The sequence below is a fragment of the Dermacentor andersoni genome, chromosome 8, assembly GCF_023375885.2.
Source record: "Dermacentor andersoni chromosome 8, qqDerAnde1_hic_scaffold, whole genome shotgun sequence".
Taxonomy (NCBI): domain Eukaryota; kingdom Metazoa; phylum Arthropoda; class Arachnida; order Ixodida; family Ixodidae; genus Dermacentor; species Dermacentor andersoni.
Genome location: NC_092821.1, coordinates 104,858,279 through 104,879,441, shown reverse-complemented (window position 1 = coordinate 104,879,441; position 21,163 = coordinate 104,858,279). Strand labels below are relative to the sequence as shown.

Sequence of the window (21,163 nt, the reverse complement as noted above, 5' to 3'; positions counted from 1 at the left end):
ATCGGCAAACAACGTAACGGCAGTGACAGGACCTGTTGCAAAGCTCAATCTCACAGAGGCAGCTTCAGACTCAGCTTCAAAAGACCAACACAAGCGGACATATTCTGAAGCCTGGGAGATCTAGATTTTGAAATCCCCAATAGTGGGGTTGAAATAAACAAAAGTTTGTCTTCTGTTTTAGCTTGCCTTAGCAGTGGGAGCGATGCTGACCATGGTTAGTGTTCTGTCTTGCCTCATCTACTTTAGGAGGTCGTGCGTGCTCATATTTCTTGTCTTCTTCGTGTGCAAACTGGCGCAGCCGGCGTGGGGAAGACGTCCCTCATCCTGTCGCTGGTTAGTGAGCAGTTCCCCGAGGATGTCCCACCGAGAGCCGAGGAGATCACCATCCCCGCCGATGTGACGCCGGAGAAAGTGCCGACTCGTATCGTCGACTTCTCGAGTACGTGCGGGCCCTTCACGCCCATCCCCCTTGTTTTGTCGTCTGCTGCACGGCAAACTGTGGCTACACATTATTTCAGACAGGCAGCCACTTCTCCTAATTGCTCACCTTGAGAAATTCTGTCGGTCTTATGAGCCGGAAAATTTCTTAGGTGGCTGTCTTGTGCAGCCTCAGTCATCGCCACCTCTGGCGTGGGAGCGGCATGGGAGGCCCTCGGTGGACAAAGTCATCTCGCTGTAATCCAGACTCTGATAGTTCATCACCACGACACTATTTTACATACTCCACTGCAGGACAATAGCCTCTTGCAGCCCTAATAAGAAATAACAGTAAAAGCATGCCTGATTTTCATACCCATCGTTTTGCATATGTGGCTGGCTGCCACTACACCAGATGGCACCACGCAACAGGCTGTGCATTTGTGGAGGGGATATGTCCAGGCACATGCATGGAAACTCTACCTCTCACTTTCCTAGTGGCAACTAAACATTTACCAATTTCCCACTCCTTTACAGTCGCAAACGTATGTTTGGAAACCACAGATGTCACAATTATTTTCTTTTTCTTTTTTTTAACAGCCAAGGCATGCAATATTAAATCTATCTGGTACATCCCACGTCTGCGTATTAGGCCAATTCAATTCACTGACCCAATTTCACGTTTCACGACTGGGCGATAAGCAGTATTTTAGAATTTTTCTCTGATGCTTTGGTTCCTAAACTTTGCTCCTAGGGCATGTCCATTTCGTGGATATGTCAATTTGTTCACGATATCATTCTTCTCGGGCATGTTTTGTTCAACTTTGGATAATTCAGACCAAGACGTTTGTACTCGATGCTCAATGTTTAGGCCAATGCGATTTGACCCTCTTTAACATTGGTCTCCAGTCAGAAAACGCACTAACAATTTGCCATGGTTGACAACCTGTTGTGGCACCAGTGCCTGTTTTGCTTACCTTCGACAAATTTCATGTGCTGTTTTTCTTTTTCTCAATACGGCCGTTGTCAAACTGTTCTTCACTGTTGTCGTTCAGCACAAGAACAGAGCCAAGAGAACCTAGCTGAGGAAATTGGCAAGGTGAGTACATTTCAAGAATAACTCGGACAAGTCGTGTAGTAAGCAGACAGACAGTAGTGATTAATTTGATCTACTAGCATTGAGAAGTTCTGCTAGCGGACGTAGAGAAATGCAACCAAAACTATGCCAACTGAGCGTTTTAGTTTGTCTGTATACCATTCAACATTCACCGTATACTCTTTATCCGTAACTAATGTTCATAGAATGCTGGGCATCTGTGAGCATAAACGTGAGTCTCCGGGTTGGAGGTACCATCTTATGGCACAAAGTTTAACCAGAGAAAGCACAGAGCTATTATCACAGTAATTAGCCATATTCTGCTTACCTGCTGGTGTAAAACATCAGCAGTGGGGCAATTGACAACTGCAGTCCCATTTGTTTTATGTTGCACCGGCAAGAGCAGCATTGCAGCACAAAATCGTGTGGCATGTTGTTGAACAAAGCGTCGCAAGATTTCGCTACCAGTGTTATTACTGCTGTCCGTGCTTACTGTAACCCAGTGTTTCTGTAAAGAATGGCACTTGTACGGACAAGCTAAAGCTCTCTAATTAGGTGACAGAGCTTGCACTCAAACAAAACAATCTCACTTGTAGCATCTCGAACAACATTGAGAAACATGAAACGTTAGGTACTGACATGGTACAGTGACAGTTATGAAGCAGAAACATTGCAGGAAAGGGCTGAACTCCTTATTGGGTAGACATGTGCAAGGAAAGCAAAGCAACATCAAAGTTGCAGTGATAGTGGCAAGCGAGGACGGTAGTCATCAAATGTAATTCACACAGCTTTGATTCTGTAATTTATATATATATATATGTGTCGCTGCGAATTCCACATCAATTGGTGGGGCTCGTATGTACTTGAGATAGTGTGTTATTATTTGTGTCGCACATGCAGTCTGATTGGGAATGCCAGTCTTGCTGCCATTTAGGCAACAATGTGAATAAAATTTTGGGCACAGCAAAGCACATCTTGCAGCTAGCAATAAGGTGACTAGTACTATAATTTGGTGAAAGCAGTCTCTGACAACAAGCGAAACAACTCATGCGCAGCAATATTCTTAATGGGGTTATATAGTGGTAAATAGGCAGGAATAATATTGCAAGCTTGCTCTCCTGTGTGGCTTCATTTGGTGCTCTAGTGCTTTTGATTTACAATGTCTTTCTAATATGCAGTATAATATATCCATTGTGAAGACAGAGCAATGATGCACGCTTTCTTCGATCCTGCTTGTTCTTACATGACATTCCTGTACAGCTGTTGAGCTGCAGAAAGTTTCTGTTTTTTTAATTTTAAGCCTTCTTTAACTTATGTTCTTTTTCAACAGCGCAAAGGATGAAACGAGTGCATATACACAGCGCTGTGTATGTGCACTCGTCTCGTCCTTGTCGTCTGCGCTGTTGAAAAATAATGTTATACCAACTTGCCCAAGCTTCTACAGTTAACTTATGGTTTTCTTGTGCCCCTGTTTTTCAGGCTAATGTGGTTTGCGTCGTGTATGCCGTAGATGACGACGACACTATCGACAAGGTAAGCAAAAAGAGGCTATAACCAGAGCGGCTTCTACGGCCCGCGAAACATCACTTGCTGAGGAGGAGGGGAAGCACAGTTAAGTCAAAAGCGGTTCCTGTTTTGAAGGGGACTGGCAACATTTCTTTTTCTGAAGCATGCTTGATGTCAAATGGCCATCACCTCACAAATGTTTTACTGCAAAAAGTTCTTAAGTTTGCCTTGATTAGGCACAGTTACTTAGACTGACAAAATACTCTTTCAAAACTCTAATTTCGTTAATTTTGTAGTAATAGGTTGATCATTGGAAAAGTCAGTAAAGGTCAAAGTTCCATTTCCTGAATTTTACACCAAAATCTCAGCGCCGGTACATCATGGACTTCAACACATTTTTTATTCCCTCATATTTGAGCCACTGTAGATAAGTAACAGTTCTCCAAACTCTCTAAGTACACTTTATTGCTCTTTTAGAATACAGTATAGTAGTAGTCCATTATTACCAATAAAAAATTAGCTAGGCCCAAGCAGACATCATCAAAATCCATGACACCATGGTGACCGGGTGCGGGAATTTCAAGGTTATATCGCCACCCGTCTTTCATTTCTGTGTATCTGTGGCTTACCAAGCCTTATGTTGCAGTAAGAGCGACTGTTTTGTGCTGTAATACGGCTCAAAATATTTTTTTTTTGTTTCTTTAACTGCCTTCTCTTTCCTTCTTCATCTTGCTCTCTCCCTCTCTCTCTGTATCCATGTCCGATATTTATAACTGCCCCAACATTTCACTCCTGAAGTGCATGTAACTGGCACTTGTAGCGTTTCGTCGGTACTTGCACCTAGTTTTATCGACACTTTGCACTTTGGTGCTTGCATGTCGGCGCTGACGGCACTTGTCCTATTCCCCAGATCACCGACTACTGGTTGCCCCTGATACGGGAGCAACTCGGCGACGACCACGGCACGCCCGTGGTTCTGGTGGGAAACAAGGCGGACCTGGTCGAGTACAGCTCCCTAGAGGTGCGTTGTCTGATGCGTCCACAGGATGCTCGGACGATTACTTGTTTGTACATTAGCACCATAGAAGAGAGAAATATAGAGTTTATCTGGGCGTGTGGCTATTGTCACAGTGCAAAATATGACTGTTTATGTAAAATCCAAGCATCACCTGAGTTTTATGACGCTGCTAGGATACCCGATTGATTTCAAAAGTAGCCAATTATTAGAGAAACCAAAAATTCGTAGCTAGCACTCCCCAGAAAGGGCTGCTATGATGTTGAGTAGCCAATGTTGGCATTACATTACCCTATCATTGCATATACCCGCTTATTTATTTATTTTTTTGCAAATTTGGCGTGACTGGAATCGCCTGCCACACTAAATAGTTTCTTTCACAGACATTGATATATTCCAGAAGGCACTTAGTAGTATATTTCATTACATTTTTTCACATACCTTTCACTGTTTTACTGGGTGTTATGCATAATTTCCTGCTTCTGCAATGTTCAGTGCCAATATTTTGTCATTTATTTATGCATATCTTGCACATTTTTTATGTTTGGTAGCTTAAACCTCTTTGCCCTATAAGGCTCCTATGCAAGTCCGGAGGGTACAATAAATAAATAAACCCTGCTCTTGAGGGAGACACAAGTGATTCATTTTTCTCTCACCAGATGGTGGTGCCAATCATGAGCCAGTACCAAGAGGTGGAGACGTGTGTTGAGGTCAGTCACGTTTGTCCGCTTCTGCGCTTGCAAGCCAGCAAATATTGTGACGGTGAGGTCGAACCAGGAACTCCTCTCACGCCTGTGCGCAGTGCTCAGCCAAGACATTCAAGAACATCTCGGAGCTGTTCTACTACGCACAGAAGGCGGTTCTTCACCCCACGGGTCCACTCTACGTGCCTCAAGAAAGGGATGTGAGTGTGGCCACCCCCGCTTCTGCCCTAACATTCTGACCCATATACTATCACAGCTAAGACCACTTATAACGTAACTGCTTATAGTGAAGGACCGGATGTAATGCAATGTTTTATGACTTCCATTTATCTTTCCATAGAACTCAATGTATGTGCCTACCAGTTGTAATGCGGTTACCGGAATATCCCGCAGACAAGCGAGGAGGGTGATGCATAAGAGGAACAAAAGATGTGGAGTGAGCGAGCGAATAAAGAAACGAAAAAGAAAGAACGTGGCATCAGCATGGTGGTTGAGCAGGCACATACGGGTTGCCTAGGCAACGGAGCAGCCTTTTGCTCTGGCCGCTTGTCAGCGACATGTGGTCAAAATAGAATGCGTGTGCATTCTTGCTCTTTGGCTCTTTATTTTGTGTGCGGAAAGCAAATACAGTTGCTAAACGATTTCTTTCGGACACGGACGATGTCGGAAAAATGTCGGAATTATCGGGCAGGACTTTCGATGGCAAAATCAAATCGTCATTTTTGACGACCCTGGCACCGCAGAAAAATCGGGCGAGGCCGCGAGTGCATTTCTCATTCACTCGTCGCAATGCACATCATCACAAAGCGCCAATATTGTGTGTGAAACTGACTTCTTGATGTCAGTGTATAAACTGTGTTCCACAATTTCATTATATCGGAACTCATCAGTTGTTGGTGCTCGAGCTTTCGCAGCTCCCACAAGTATGCGCACATACTAACTTTTGCTATATGCCTTCATGGTAGTTACCGGCTCATCATCTGTGTACCCCACTTTACGTGCAGCCTGTGCGCATGGTCTCGCACCAGATGAACATGTAAGGGTCATATATAAAATGCGAGCTTGCCACGACAGCATTTCCGCCCGTCACCCCCGCCGCCTAGGCATAACTTGCGCCGTCTCGTCAGGAGTTGGCAGCCGCAGTTGCAGTTCGGTGCAGTCAACGAAATTATTTGCCGTGGCAGTATGACACTGGGAAAGCAGAGGAAGTACTTCACCATTGAAAGTGAGGGCACATCCCTGTTGTATGCTACGATTCCCGGACACATGCGGCTGCTTGGTTTGCATGTCTAGCCCGCGCCCAGCCTTTGAAAAATGTTGTTTTGTTTATATTGCGGTGCCACTTATTGTGCAGAAATTTGTGACTCCGGCAACTTACTTTATAAGCGGTCCATGCTGTACACAAGATTTTATGATTTCCCCGCCCTTTTTCAAAGTGTGTGGCAAATCAGCAACAAAGCCCAGAGTCCCCACACTAGACGGGGCATGTTGGTTTCATGTTCCGCAAACGTGAATCTCACTTTCACTTTGTCCATGTGGGGATGTCATGTCTTATGTGCACAGGCATGCATGATGAACCATTTGCCCAAATTTGGCCACTTTCTCATGAGCATAGAAGACAGGCAGTAACTTCACGTACTCGCCATCAGGATGCTTCAGTGGCTCTGGCATATTTCAGCTGAGTCTAAAGTCACGGGTTCGAGTTCCAGCTGATGTGCCTGTATTACGAGGCAGAATGCAAAAATGCTTGTGTACCAAACATTGCGAGTGCGCTAAAGAGCCCCAGGTAGTCAGAATTATTGTGAAGCTCCAAACTACTCAAAAACAAGTAATTTTGTGCATTTATGGCTCGGATTTTCCCTGCAGCTGACGGAACGGTGCAAGGCAGCGCTGACAAGGATTTTTCACATCTGTGACATTGACAACGACGGCGTGCTCAGCGACCGGGAACTGAACGTTTTTCAGGTGAGTACCCAACCTCAATTTATACCTGTTTGCTGTTGGGATGTATTTCTGGTTGAAGGTAATGCCCTTTCTTTCTTTGTAAGCAGGTTGGCTTAAACTGACATGCAAATGCAGCATTCACTGTTGCCTTGTCTGTCACACACTCGTGCCTTGGATCATATCTGTATTGCAGCGTCGGTTACTTGCGACAGTACGACATGTAATGCCAAACCTGAACAACGCTTAAGGTCATCCAGTTCTCTTGCAGTAGCTGGATTAGTCGAGGAAGTGCTGCATATTGCTGTTTGTTTCACCAGTGCAATGTGGCGGCATCTGCATGTTGCTGTCTGATTCATTTGGTACAAGCTTTGTGCAGAGTGAGCTCACAGCATTCCCTGAACTAGCAGTAGAGGTAGCGGAGGCCTCGTGCAGGGGGTGCTGAGCCGGTTCTGGCACTGAACCACACTGAACCAGTAAATTGTTTGTTCTCGAAGTGCCAGGCTTTGCATTCTTTCAAAGTAGAGATGCAGGTAGGGACACTACTTGCATCTCGTGAGGATTATGCCAGGGCACTGCTGCAGTGATTTTCGAAATGCATGCGGATTGTCTTGTGAAATTATGAGTGTCGATCCTCCCTGTCCTGCCTTCTGCGCATTAAATGTAATGGTGAGCGTGTGATTCCTCATCAGCGAAAATGCTTCAACACACCCTTGGAAGCCAAGGCCCTCCACGACCTGAAGGCCATTGTGGCCAAGAACCTGGAGGGTGGTGTGGAGAACAACGGGCTCACGCTATCAGGTGTGTGTTCCACGTGTTACTTTCACTGTCACAGATCTTTAGTTATTGCATATCTGTGTGGATAATATGCAGCACAGTTATTGTTCTCGCTTTACACAACACTTTAACGTGGCCGTGCACGAGCAAAGCACATCTTTCAAAGGTTTCAAAGGCTAAGCTATTGCTTGTCAAGAATGCTTACCATAGAAGCTTACATGCACTACATGATAGTTATTTACTTAACATGCTGTATTGAATGCACTGTTTTTGTTACTCTCTTTCTTATTTTGTATTTTCCTGGGAAAAAAGATGCTGTTTTGCTGTTTTATTGTAGTTGTATAATTTGCATTTCGTGAAACACTGTGCATACTTATTTTGTCGCTTTTGCACTGTTATTGTGAACTGGGAATGTGGGGCCAGTCAAGCTGCCATAAATGCTGTTTTTTTCTGGATCCCTATGCCCTATATGTGCAGCTGTAAATATGTTTACCCTAGACAAATTTATCCTCACTTTTTCCTACGACATCGAAACCAACCACTCAGAGTGGGCTATGCCCACCTCGCACCAATGCAACTGCGACTGATCCGAAATCATTTTGACGCAGTGAATCTGATTCAGAGATCATGTGCTTTGAATCGTCAATTAATTCGGCGGAGTTTTCACGCAATCTTGCTAGCCTCCTGTTAAGCTCAGACGGCTGAGTGATTGCCTCGAAGAGGCATTGGTCCTGCATGTGATCCTCGGACCACCACAAATTTTTGATCAGTTGCAAAGCTTTCTTTCTGATAGAGCCGTATGTGTTTGTGTTTCCTGGATAAGTTGTGTTCTGACCTCCAGCATAATCTGCCCCAGGGTTCCTGTTCTTGCACCAAGTGTTCATTCAGAGGGGTCGACACGAAACCACGTGGACGGTGCTACGCCGTTTCGGCTATGACGACCACCTCGTCCTACCCCGTGAATATCTCTGCCCACCGTAAGCGCTTTCTGGTCTGTTCGTCATCTGATAGAAAAAAATATCACTCAATGAGATTCGGAATACAGTGTGATGCGTTTTTTTGGTCATTCCTGGCAGAACGGCGGGGAACAGGCATGATCGCAGCCTTGGCTAGCTTTCACTTAGCTAGCCACATTTTGCAAACTGTTTCAGCTCCACAACAAACACTTGCTGTGCCTGTGGCCAAAAGCTCTAGCTTGAGGTGAAGCTCACCTTGTGTGACTATACCAAGTTGGGCACGAATTTGTGCTTCTAAACAACAGCAGCAAAAAAGCGCTTTATTCATACTGGCGTTCACTGACAAGCATTGTAAAATATCCAGTATCAATGACTTGCAACACACCACCAGCATGCTCGCAAAAGGCTAGTGAGCCAAACGGGAAGTATAAACAGTAGCAGGACGCAAACCCATCATCCCCTTCCACTGCAAGAAAATTTCACTAATGCTAAATTGGCTATTTATTTATTTATTTATTTATTTATTGTGTATTAATTTATAGTGCCCCCGGTGCTTTACAAGGCATTTAAGAGAGGACCGGGTCACAGGGCATGTGACAGAGATTACATGAAAAAGAAATTAGTGGTATGCACCATTGAAACAATATTGGCAATGCTGCCGGACTGGTAATTGTCTACACATTCTTATTAACCGCCTAAGCAGGCAGTGCGTCCACCTGGTGGTTAGTGGATATGGCGCGAGTCCCAGCATGTTGTGTTTAAGATATACGGCGCAGTGCAGGCACCTCCTAATGCGTCAGAGTTTCTAATACCATGTGAACCCTAACGGTGCGGAGGAGCGCTTGTCAGCATTGTCTGCACCATAAAGCCGCACTCCACTTACTACGAGTTTTTGGAGGAACCACAATTTAAGAAAATATAACTAGCAATTTTTTTTGCGTCCGAGGGATACTGGTGTCGTACACTTTTGTAGTTGAGTGGTCAGTAACTTTCTTATAGAGCAGAATAAGTGCGACACAAGTTCTTTTTGTTTTTTTCATCAGTATTTTGCTAGCGTTGGTCGCCAGCTCCTTCAAGACCGGCCAGTCAAAAATCGGTTCGCCTAACTGAGATGACCAATTCGTGTATAGGCTGCCTAACTGCGAGGCATTTTTACTGAATGGCTGTAACTTACTGAGCATAAGTTATCTGCCCCATCTGTTGACCTTTGACTTGACCACACATGTGGTTTGTCGTGTCTGCGGTATTAGATTGCACAGCATGTGTAGAAACCACGCACACTTTTCTCTGTTTCGCTGTTCGCTTTTCATTTCCACAGTTACGATACAGAACGCTCTACTAAGGCACTGTATGTCGTGAGCATTGAGTGCGGGAGTTGGCGACAGTGGCCGGGGCAGTTGAATGTAGAGGGCAGTAGTGGTGGGAGCAGAGTGCCAATATAGTGCGAGTGCCACCTTGGTGGCACAGCCAACTTGGCACATTGCCGTGGGAGAGTTTTGGACTGCCCCATCAAGTAAGCTTACTAGGAGGGTCACACGCTGCTAGATTTCGGCATAAAGGGCCCCGCAACCACTCAAAACTCAAAGGCGAGTGTGCGGTTTTCCTCTCGGCTTTCACGGGCACTCTCTCCTCCTCACCGTGCGCTTCTCCAGAAGGCACATGGACACAAATGATCACAACCAAATGTCACATTGGTGCTCGTTTTCTTGCTTGAAAACACCACAAACTTCTGCTTACTAGGACTGCGCAGCTTTTCGGCTACATGCTGTTTCTGCCATACCCGCAGTGTAAAATACTGTCATGTAGTACACTGCACGAGGTTAAAACAGTTTGATTGTGTGCGACAGGTGAGAGGAGATGATGAGAAAGAGTGGCCGTGCGACTGCATGACAACGGCGCGTGCTAGCAGACGGATCAGAATTTATTGACCACATAGGACAGCTTTTTACCCTAATGACGTCATGGGCATGACATCATTGACATCACGACGTGTGATTGCATTTTTAGTTATCAGAGTCGGTGTAGTGGTGATATGCGAGACGATAAGTCAGTCTTTGTTCTGAACGAAAATATGTTCGTAATGTCGATTTGTAGGCAATTGTTGCTTTGTTAAAGTATATTCTAAATTTGTACTTTTCTGTATGGATTTCAAGGCTAATTATCATTGCTTTGTTATATAATGTTAGTTCACCATCTTTGTTAAGTAACGTTTGACCCCAGTTAGAATGGTGAAATTATTTGTGTGCCAGTTTTCATCATTCAGAACAGGTCAGAAGTGTTCTGAAGCTGGTACATGTTTACCAAAATAGACAGGGGATGGGGTTAATGCTTCTTTTGTAAGTGTGTGTCATGTCTCAGTCAGTGTATATCCTTGTACAATACCATGAATTGAGAGCTCATTGCAACAGATCCACATCCAACATACTTTTGGATATATAACAGGCTATTCTTATCACATAGTTTGGTCTGCCGATGTTTTTTGTGCAACAATTTCTGGTTCTAACAGACCCAGCTATAACGAACTGTCGACTACAAAGAAAGAAATTTCAGGCATATTTTGTCTATGCTTCATCTCATGATTTGTTTGCAGCACTGTGGAAGCTGCAGGACTCCCAAGCCAATGAGAAGGCTGAGTGCCCCTCGAGTTGTGTTCATCCGTGCCTTGTCATCTGCTGACCACCACAGTAATTCGTGATATACAATGCATGTGCACAAAGAACCTAGCATGACCCATATCACTGGAACGTATCATGTACTAATAAAAAGTTAACTCTCTCTAATACCGCCAATGATCAGACATTTACATCGGAACTATATTTCACTATGCAAGAATATTACTTGTGCAGGCCTTGTACCTTCAGCAGCGCTGCAAATAACTTGCGAGATGGAGCATAGATGATACGTATTACAACGTACTGTGCTGTGGCATTCTGTTTGTGCTGTGGCATTGTGTTTGTGCTGTACTGCATGGAACTTTTTCCAGCGACTTGCAGATTGAAGGTTGATGTCAGCTTTTTTTTTGTTTTTCTTTCTTTCTTTCTTTTCTCGGTTTGCAGAATTCGAGTGCCTCCTGGCAGCAGCACGGAACTAAGTGCCAAGGGTCTTGCATTTGTCACGTCTCTTTTTGAAAAACATGACAAGGTGAGTGAGCATAATGCTTTTGCAACGAGTTTTGAAGCAGCCTCGTCGTAAGGCCGTCGTACGTCAAAGCACTCTGTGTTCTTCACCTGTAGGCATGACTTCTTCCTGGAACTTGAGTTTGCTAAATACGGGCAGCACAGGACGCGTGCTGAGGAAAAATGTTCGATCTTACATTACCTAGTATAGTACTGTGTTGCATAATAACTGGGCAGAGTACCAAAAACCAAACTTCAGAAGCTAAATCTTGTGTCTGATCTTGTGGCTGATCTTGTGGGTGATCTTGTGGCAAGTCAATGGATGCTTGGTGCAAGCAGTGTTCCAAATGCAGCTCCAAGGAAGAAATGAGCTGAGGCAGAGTACAAGGTGGTCATAGAGCACCCCTTCCATTAGTGAAGCAACGGCTCAGCTGATCCTTTATCCTAACTCTAAAAACAATGCAGATAGCTGAATGTAGGCTGCCGACGTGTGCCGAGTAAAAATGAAGCTAATGTTTGCCGCAACCAGTGCAAGCGAGACCGTAGGCACAATGGCGCTATTGTGGATGGCAACTACACAGTTTTGAAGGCATGTGGCCAATGCAGTGTCATATGCAAAGGTAAATGCAAGAATAAAGGCTATAAAGTCCCAAGAAGCCACTAAGCTTTCCGGTGTTTCTGTCGTCCCCGTTCGGCATGCTGTACAATTTCCACGGATGAGTGTGGTGATGCAGACTTCGCCACTTCAGTTTGGTTGGACACTAGCGCAGCTGCACTCTGAGGGTTGCCCGCATGAGCTGATGTGTGGCCAAATTCGTCCGAATTAACCAGAGTTTGATGTCATTAAATAGTGCACGTGCCTGCCGGGATCAGAGGATGCGTCAAAGTGAAACTGATTGTTCGAATTAATGAGGGTTGAATTAGCGATGTTTTGCTCTGATACACACTTCAATTCACGCGACCGCTCTTGTGAATAATCTAGACATCAAAGCCTGGCATGTGCGAACATTCCTTCGGTGTATGATATGATACGAACTCCCTCGATTCATGAGCATATTCCATCAACGAACTAGTCCATGTGCACATATTGGCTAGTTCGCATTGTTGCTTATTAGGAGTGATAAATGCCCTGCTTTTATGTTCATACTGTTGTATTGTCATGTGCTTTGCTCTCTAAGAACTGTATATACCTCACGCAGTACACTAACTGTACGTATTGATGAGGCAGAACGTTGCATGCACCATGTTTTACTGTAACAGGGACAGGGGGTGGCACTATTCCATCGCTGCACAGTCTACCTTTTCTTGTCTGGCTACTTCTATCTATCTAGCTTTTCTTGGTGACGATTCATAGCATATGCTCTGTGTGAATTGCCACTTCCATGTGATGCTTGATTGCAAACCATCCGTCTGTTTAGTTGGAAAAGTTGTGCATACCCGTTACCTCTTATTTAATCAATATGTGGCACATGCCAGCCTTCAGTACGTAGCTCTGATTTTTCTCACGGTGTTGCCCTTTGTTGTGTGCGCAGGATGTAGACGGCTGCCTCTGCCCGTCTGAGCTGGCAAGCCTCTTTGCAGTGTGTCCGACGCAGCCTTGGGGCACGGACCTTGTAGGCACCGTAGCCACCAGTGATGCTGGCTGGCTGACGCTACGTGGATACCTGGCCCACTGGGCGTGAGTGACTGTTATACCTGCCAACTCTCCCTATTTCTCCAGGAGACTCCCGAATTCTGACCAATCCTTCTCATCTTATGGGCAAGGCAATAAATCTAAAAAACTGCCCCAACTGCACCGGAAAAAAAAAATGAAAAAGCCTTGTCGTGCAGCTCAGCTGCATTGAAATTGCGATTATGTGCTGGTAGCTTGCTGAAGCCAGATTTAAATTCGAGCCATTTGTGTGTAGGCACTGTAGGCCTAACTCAGTTTTGCTTCAGGTTGAGACATGCTTTGACTAATGCGTGAGGCAGAGGTCTAATATGTGTTGCATAATGACCGGTTCCTTTAGCGCTCCACAGCCCTGTCATGCAACGAAGCACACTGAGAGTGGAAAAGGGCCACTTTCACAGGACATGCTATGTGTTCTGTCATTACGGGAAAAAGCGTGATATGTATTCCTTAATTATACACTCTCGCACATGTCGTCTTTGGTATGAGTGCAGGGATGTCTAACAGCTGCACTGGCAGCCATTCAGAGCTGTTTCTCACATTGTGGTGATAAGCCCTTGTTTCGCCCACCTTGCATGCTCAGTATGCGAGACCGTAACAGGACCTAGTAGGCACACACACCTCCTCCGGTCACTGTACAAGCACAGAGATGTACTGGCATCCATTCAGCACTGTTTTTTTTTGGAATATTTTTGGCATATCTGCACCTCGCCACTGAAGAAGTGAGCTGCTGGTAAGACGTGGAAGGGTCTCACAAAATGTCCCTGCAACTGCAAGATGTCTTGACCAAGCAGACAAACAACAATGCCAGTTTATTTTTTTAATCAGTACTCGCGAAAACATGCAGTCCTAGATGCAAAATTTTAGTTAAGAAGGAAAGCAGCAACAAACAATTAGTAAGTGCTAGGTCTTCTGTTAAAGTTATTAAAATAAAATGCAGGTCGCCATTCTTGTGTCTAACGGGCTTCCAGACACCTCCAAACATGCAGCGGATTGCTTGAGCTTCTCTGTAACATGTCGCCTCTTGTAAATAGGTCAGGCAACACGTGCTAGCGACAGTCTTAAAGGGACACTAAAGTGAAGAATGATTTCTTCTGCATTAGTAAATTACCATTCTACAAGACCAAAAACACCGCTCTGACAACGATAAGACATTTGGTAAGCCAGAAAAATCGCAAGAACGAAATACGGGTGGGGAAGCCTACTTAAGCTCCAGTACCTAGGGGGCTGTCACGTCTTGGATTTTGATGGCATCTTCTAGGGCCTACTAATTATATATAGGGGTGCAGATTGACTGCATTGTGTTTTAAAGGAACCAAATACTAAACATGGCAAGTTTCGGGAACCTTTATTCAGCCAACGCGGCCCAAATGCGAAAACATGCTTTGGAGTCCCTGACGTCACGCTGACGTACCGGCACTGGGGTTTCGGCGCGAAATTCAAATACTGATACTTGGACCTTCATTTTCTCATCTAATAACCAAACTATTTTTTTTTTAAATGACTGCCTGCAGGGTTCTATAACAATGCTTCATTAGTCTAAACTGATTTACTGTTTTGCTTTAGTGTCCCTTTAAAGTGTCGCTTGACCTGACCGTATGCCACTGTGCTACTGCGTTTCGGTGACTCCTGTGTACTGTGTGACGTGTAGGTGTGCTTTGGGTTGCTTTGTGGCTGCCAGCCCGCACCTTTAGTATAAACCCCTCAGCAAGAACATCTCGTTTTCTCGCTACAGCCATCGTATCTTTATTTAATTTATTGAGATGTTAGACACCGAATTCAAGCTAGATAGCAGTGTGGTTTATGGAGCCGGTGCCTGTAGATTACATTCTGGGTTGGTACAATTGCCCCTCGATAAACGAACACAAATGTAACAAATTAGTGGATATAGCAAAGGAAATGCAATACGTTTCTCAGCGATGTTAGCATGTAACAAACATATGCTTATAAAGAATATCGGATATAATGGAGGTACATATTTGAATTAGACGAAAACAGTGGATGCAACTTCTTTATAACTAGGTTCTACTGTATAAAGGAAGGATTGCTTTAACTCACTTCTCTTCCTTTTTTACCATCTACTGCTCATGATTGGTTGATTCTGGTGATCAATAAGGTGGATTGTTGTTTGAACCACTGATTATTTGCAAAATTAAAAGAAATTGAAATATAATGGTTGCATTATCCCAGCCCTGGTAGATATTAAGAGGAAGTATGATGGAGTCGAGCAAGTGATGCATTGATCTATCGCCTATTAGAGTGAGGTACATGTTGAGAATTCAGTGTCCTTATGTCTACTTGCTTGCTTTCCTAGGCTTTTTCTTTTTTTCCGCTGGAAATTTTTATAATGGCCCTTAACACACACCCAACATTCAGCTACAACCTAAGTCAATTATGTAGCTTTGTTGATTTATTGACAAGACATTCGTTGCCACCTGCCAGCTTCATTAAACATAGAGGCAGAAAGTAAAATGCAATAGATTACAATGCTTTGCGGTTAAATTGTAACAATACTGCTTGTAATGTGCATGATTTATGGTTCCATTGGCATCGTACGCTTTATATAGAATGTACGCTTTATATAGAATGTGCATGTAAGCAGCCAGTACGTATCTATATACATTCACTATGATGATAGGATTTTTTAGCATTTCTTTTTTTCGTTGTTGCATGTTGACTGCACTGCACTTCATATGTCTTGCATAAGCTTGACCATTCCTCGCTTATAAAAATACCCTATCTCGTTTCGTTACTGGTTAACCTGCAAAAGCAATGGTGTGTCTAAGATATGTAGGAAGCTGCCAGATAATAAAATTGCACTGTGGTCGAAATAGGTTGCGAGCAAAAGTCTTTAAGGCTAGGGTGTGCACATGGTCAAGTGTGTTTCTGACACACACGCAGGTTGACTACGGCGTTGGATGTCCACAAGACACTAGAGTGCCTGGCATACCTTGGCTACATTGGAGTCGGTGAAGAGAACCAACTCTCTGCCGTCCAAGGTGAGACACTGGTTGTGCAATCCAGCAGTTTCATACATTTTCTGTGCTGTTGTTGAATACAGCGTTGAGTGCTCATGATGCTGCACTATAAGCGATACCACGCTGTAAACAAAACGCCATTTTCCAAACGCTGCACTCGTGCAAAGCATGTAGATCAAGCAGCCGCTCATATCCGACACTTGGAAGCACATGACCGGGATGTTTGCATTCGTTTGAATGTATGACCTTTAGAATACATAAAGGGGCCCGAAACACCTAACGGACATGGTAAGAAAATGTCACCGACCTGCTAGGCTCCTGCGAACGTGTGATCCAAATATTATTGCACAGCGTGCAGAAGGGAATTTACAATGTCGGGTCAAAAGCAGTGAAAGATCGCTTGCTCTCGCTTCGGCAATGCCCTCATGCAGCGTCATCACAAGCACCTGGACCCACAACAGCTATTGGCAGATTTCGTGATCTCAAGAACATTCTCAGTAGTACAATTATTGCTTGTTCTAGTTAATTGAACAGGTGAAAAATATATATATATATGTCTGCGATATCAAAAAGAGAGCAAAATCATTTCACCTTTGCACTGTCAGTCTACGCACAACAGTTGCGCGTTGCTGCGCCTGCTGCACATGGCCTCCGAGATGAAATGTGTAGCGTAGATACCGCAGCCGCCATGAGCTGTGCCGTCGCCGCCGTAGCTGTGCTGCCCCTGTGTAGCTTTCAGCGCAGTGACGTAAATGAATAGAAATAGCCGCTTGTCGCTCCGATAACTATGTCTAACTTTACTTGTGCTTGAAGAATTGGAAATGTTATTGCTGCAGGAGATTCGTGAGGTGGGGTAATTTAATAATGATGTCATTCTATAATTAGAAGTGTGTTTTGGGGCCTCTTGTGTCTCAAGCGAAGACCTGCAGTCTTTGCTTGAGTCGGGCAAAACAACACACAAGAAAATGCTAAAGAGGAAACATTCGCCGACCGATTCTCCAGACCTGCTCAATTTTTTTTTTTTACCTGCTCGAGAACACTAGGCACAAATGAAAGAGCACGAGCACCAAACGGGCTTAGGCAGTTTGCTGGTGCATTCTTTCTTGTGTCTTGCAACAGTGTTCTTTGTTTGACACTCAGTCACCGACCTGCCCAGCGAGCAGTTGTTAAAAGACATGTCCTCTCTCTCCTGCTTTTCTTTCGGGAACTTGCAGTGACGTGCGAGAAGCAGCTGGAGTCTCAGCAGCGGCAGAGCACAAGGCAGGTGCTGCACTGCCGGGTGCTGGGGCCACAGGGCGCGGGGAAGACGTGTTTCCTGCGGGGCCTCCTCGGCTGCAGTCTGGAGCAGAGTCCACCCCCGGGACACCCCGGACCCAAGTACGCCGTGGACCAGATCGTCGTGTACGGCCAGGAGAAGTATCTCCTGGTAAGGGAACCCCTCCCCCCTTTGGCTGGCCAGCCAGAGAGGCTCGGGGACATTTTGAGTGAAGTCGGGATTACAGGAAGAGGCACTGATTTCGAGTTGTGAAGTGCGTTGACGCTTGGGCAGTGCAACAAAGTGTCACAGTAGACAGACAAGAAATGAAAGAAGAAATTCGCAGTCAGTTTTTTTGGGGGGCAGCACATCAAAAGGCTTTTCTCTTGGAATTGTCAACAACTCGACACATTGGAGACGGCCTGCCCTTCTCCGTGCCCATGCATGCATGCATGCATACACACACACACACACACACACACACACACACACACACGCACGCACACACACACACACACACACACACACACACACACACACACACACACATACACATACTAAATTTGAGAATTTGACCCCCTGTGGTAGAATTCGTCCAGCTGACTGTGGAACCACCGTCAGACTTGGCCTGACCTATTGGCCTGACCTTGGCCTATTGTCTTGGCCTCATCGTTGCTGTGAATCGCTGTCCTGCCAGGAACTTCTTCAGCAAACTGAAAAGGGGGAAATCACTAGAGGCAAGGTCCGGACTGTATGGTAGGTGGTCCATAGAAAACGAATCGCACTTCGTTGCTCGTACGCCGTGGACATGCGAAGCGCAACTGCCATCTTCAACAACTGACAGTAGCACAGTGCCATGGAGCAACTGGCACATATGGCTGGGCCGGTCCAAAAACAGTCCACCACTTGGAATGGAGATGTTTATTTTGCATTTAATTCAGCTGTGATTTGGCTAAAAAAGAAATATGGCTGAAGACTTTCTGATTTGCCGTCGTAGTAACATGCTACCCAGTAACAGTAACCTGTAACATGCTGGCTGTTATGCAGCTTTATCGCTTGGCAATTCTCGCAGTGTATCGCGTGCGACACAATCTATGTGAACATCTGTTGAGTGGGCCAGAGTGGGCAGAATTGCAGGATAGGAAGATGATGTTGTGTGCATTGCAGAAAAGTTGCTCTTGAAGAAATGGCAGGTGGTCTGCTGCCTGCTGCTGTCGCAGCAAAAAAAGTTTTGGGCTGAAGGAATCGCTGAAATATACCGATCCTTCAAATTGGACAAGTGGTAAAGGGACACTATAAAGAAACACAAATCCCATTTAGACTAATTAAATATTACTTCAAAACATTGCATTGGTTAATTTAGGGGTAAAAGGTGGCTTACTAGAAGAGACAGTGAAGGCCAAGCTTTTGCATTTTGAATTCAGTGCCAAAGCTTCGACACTGGCACGTCAGTGTTGCATCATAGATTTCAAAGGACGTTTTCGTACTTCGGCAGTTGTGAGCACGGTAAAAGCCCGCAATGTGTGCAAAGTTCAATCTGTGACTTTTTTAGAATAAAATGTAATGCTTTGTTTCCTCTCTGTCTCTCTCTCTCTCTGCCCCCCCCCCCCCCCCATGAGCAATTAACTAGGCTGTAAGAACATCACGGTTACTTGGTGCGTAAACTTAAAAGGGGACATTGCACACGTCTCTTTGCTTTAGCAGCTTTCCTGCCTTATTAATGTGCCTTTCTTTTGGTATTGTAGAAGGTTAACTTGGTAATGTAGCTCAACTTAAAGTGCAGGTGCTAGCGGGCTGTGAGAGTGTGTGTTTGCGTGAGGAATGTGGTTTTTGATGCTTCCGTATCCACACGTCTGTGCAGCTCCACGAGGTGGACCTGTTTGGGCAGCACGACACGGCTGTGGCCCCGGAGCTGAGCTGCGATGCTGTGTGCCTTCTGTTCGATGCCAGCAACCCGCGTTCATTCGAACACGTCGCCAGGGCCTACCTTGTGAGTGCACACCATCGTGACTGCAGGGAAGTAGAAAAACAACGCCGTGGTTGCATAAAGGACGGGCCAGTAACCCATTGTAGTACCCACGCAACAAGACAAGAGCTGCTAAGCACTACAGTAGACTGGTTAAGACGAACTTGGTTAAGCTGAATTTCCAGTTCTTATGAAAGAAAAAAGAAACTAATCTGCTTAGAGGCCAACAGCAATGGCACTTTGGCCCGCGTATTGAGCTTAGTGTCAGGTAGTGGTAGGTATAGACCAGTCTTCATGCAAAAGTTTACGTTTGGAAAAACACAGGTGGATGCATCACGAAAAGCTTTAAAAAATATACGTCTTCGAAAGCAAAACTAACAAAAGTATGATGCCATTACAGCCCACTGGAAGTGACACATGACTCGGAACACGCTTCTCCTTGGCTTGACTTCCAAGACTGGGCGCTGCCCGTGGCTGTCTGTGGCGGACAGCCACAGGCAGCACTCAGTTATGGTACGAAGCACGTTGCGGTGCGTCCTCAATTACGGGCAGTGCCCATAATTATGGTACGAAGTTTCAATTCTTCGAGGACACCACAGGTAATCAATTACAGCTCCTTTTTTAATGTAACAAGTTCAAAACATGCACCAAATGCAATACAGCTTTGGACGTAAGAAGGGAAACTGTTCACATTTACAAAAGTGGAGGTGGTGGTCACGTGGTGTCATAAATTCTAGAGTGCGCCAGTCAGCCAGGTGTCATTGGTTGAAGGCTATACAATGACTGTGTCACTGATAGCTGCCGAAATGGCGCCTCCAGTTATTTGTTTCCTGTTGGAAACACAGAGAAACTCGCTCTCCCCTTTCATCCCATCGCATGCTGAATGGACTCAGCTTTCCATAGCAAGGTCGCAGTGTGCGTGTCTATGTCAGTGGTGTCTGGTAAAATGAAACCGCCACATCAAGTGTCAGTGATGTGGTATCGTTGATGTGGGGGGGGGGGAACAGCCTCTTTTTTTCACAGTCTCTGTCTTTTCACAGAACAGTCCTCTGTCTTCTCTGTTTGCAGAAACACTTGTCCGGAAGCTCCGTGCCAGTCTTGGTAGTGGCGTCCAAGAGTGACAGGCCGGCCGTGCGGCAGGACTACCCGGTGCAGCCTGCAGAGTTCTGCCGGAGGCACGACCTACCTGCCCCCCAGACATTCTCATGCCTGGTCACGCCACCCAGGGACGTCTACGTCAAGCTTGCCACCATGGCTGCCTACCCGTAAGCAACTTGGTGCTTTGCGGAACTCATCAAGTTGCATTCCATTTTTTTTTCTTGAACCAAGACCTACATTTTTCACTTAAAATCACTAAAAAAAAGATATTTTGGTCTGTTGCTCAAATTTGGCAGCAAGATTGCATTTTATGGTTCAGGTTGTTCAAGTTGACACTTGCCATTGTCACTTGCCTGGATTGTCAAAATATATATGTATATTGTATGTTCTTTTGTCTGTGCCCTTTGCAGTGAGTGATTCCCGCCCAATTTTCCTGACAAAAAACAAAGAGATAAATACATGCTAAAGTCTGGTAAATACCGCTGTAAGACATTCGGAGCAACCATTATTGTGTTAAAACCTTCCTAAGGCAGGCTGAAATTAAGCATTATGGATGGGAGATTACGTGCACCAGGGACAGCAGTTTGATGACTGAACACATAAAACAAGATGCTTTCCTGAACCATTTCTTTTTAAATGCCAGCAGCTGTGCTGTGCTGCTTTCACTAG

At 45.1% G+C, this 21,163-nt stretch overlaps 1 protein-coding gene across 2 annotated transcripts in view; it reads left to right on the top strand.

Annotated features, from left to right (window-relative positions):
* The window catches only part of Miro (mitochondrial Rho GTPase), a 30,999-nt gene that overhangs the window by 4,855 nt on the left and 4,981 nt on the right, over nt 1-21,163 (top strand). For both annotated transcript variants that reach the window (XM_050176846.3, XM_050176845.3), the window contains exons 2-16: nt 299-439; nt 1,473-1,516; nt 2,993-3,046; nt 3,930-4,040; nt 4,694-4,744; nt 4,837-4,938; nt 6,605-6,703; nt 7,372-7,480; nt 8,313-8,433; nt 11,469-11,553; nt 13,061-13,206; nt 16,099-16,196; nt 17,390-17,601; nt 19,292-19,420; nt 20,465-20,661. In XM_050176846.3, the coding sequence (XP_050032803.1) occupies nt 299-439; nt 1,473-1,516; nt 2,993-3,046; nt 3,930-4,040; nt 4,694-4,744; nt 4,837-4,938; nt 6,605-6,703; nt 7,372-7,480; nt 8,313-8,433; nt 11,469-11,553; nt 13,061-13,206; nt 16,099-16,196; nt 17,390-17,601; nt 19,292-19,420; nt 20,465-20,661 (1,699 nt within the window). The remainder of the gene's footprint in view (nt 1-298; nt 440-1,472; nt 1,517-2,992; nt 3,047-3,929; nt 4,041-4,693; nt 4,745-4,836; nt 4,939-6,604; nt 6,704-7,371; nt 7,481-8,312; nt 8,434-11,468; nt 11,554-13,060; nt 13,207-16,098; nt 16,197-17,389; nt 17,602-19,291; nt 19,421-20,464; nt 20,662-21,163) is intronic.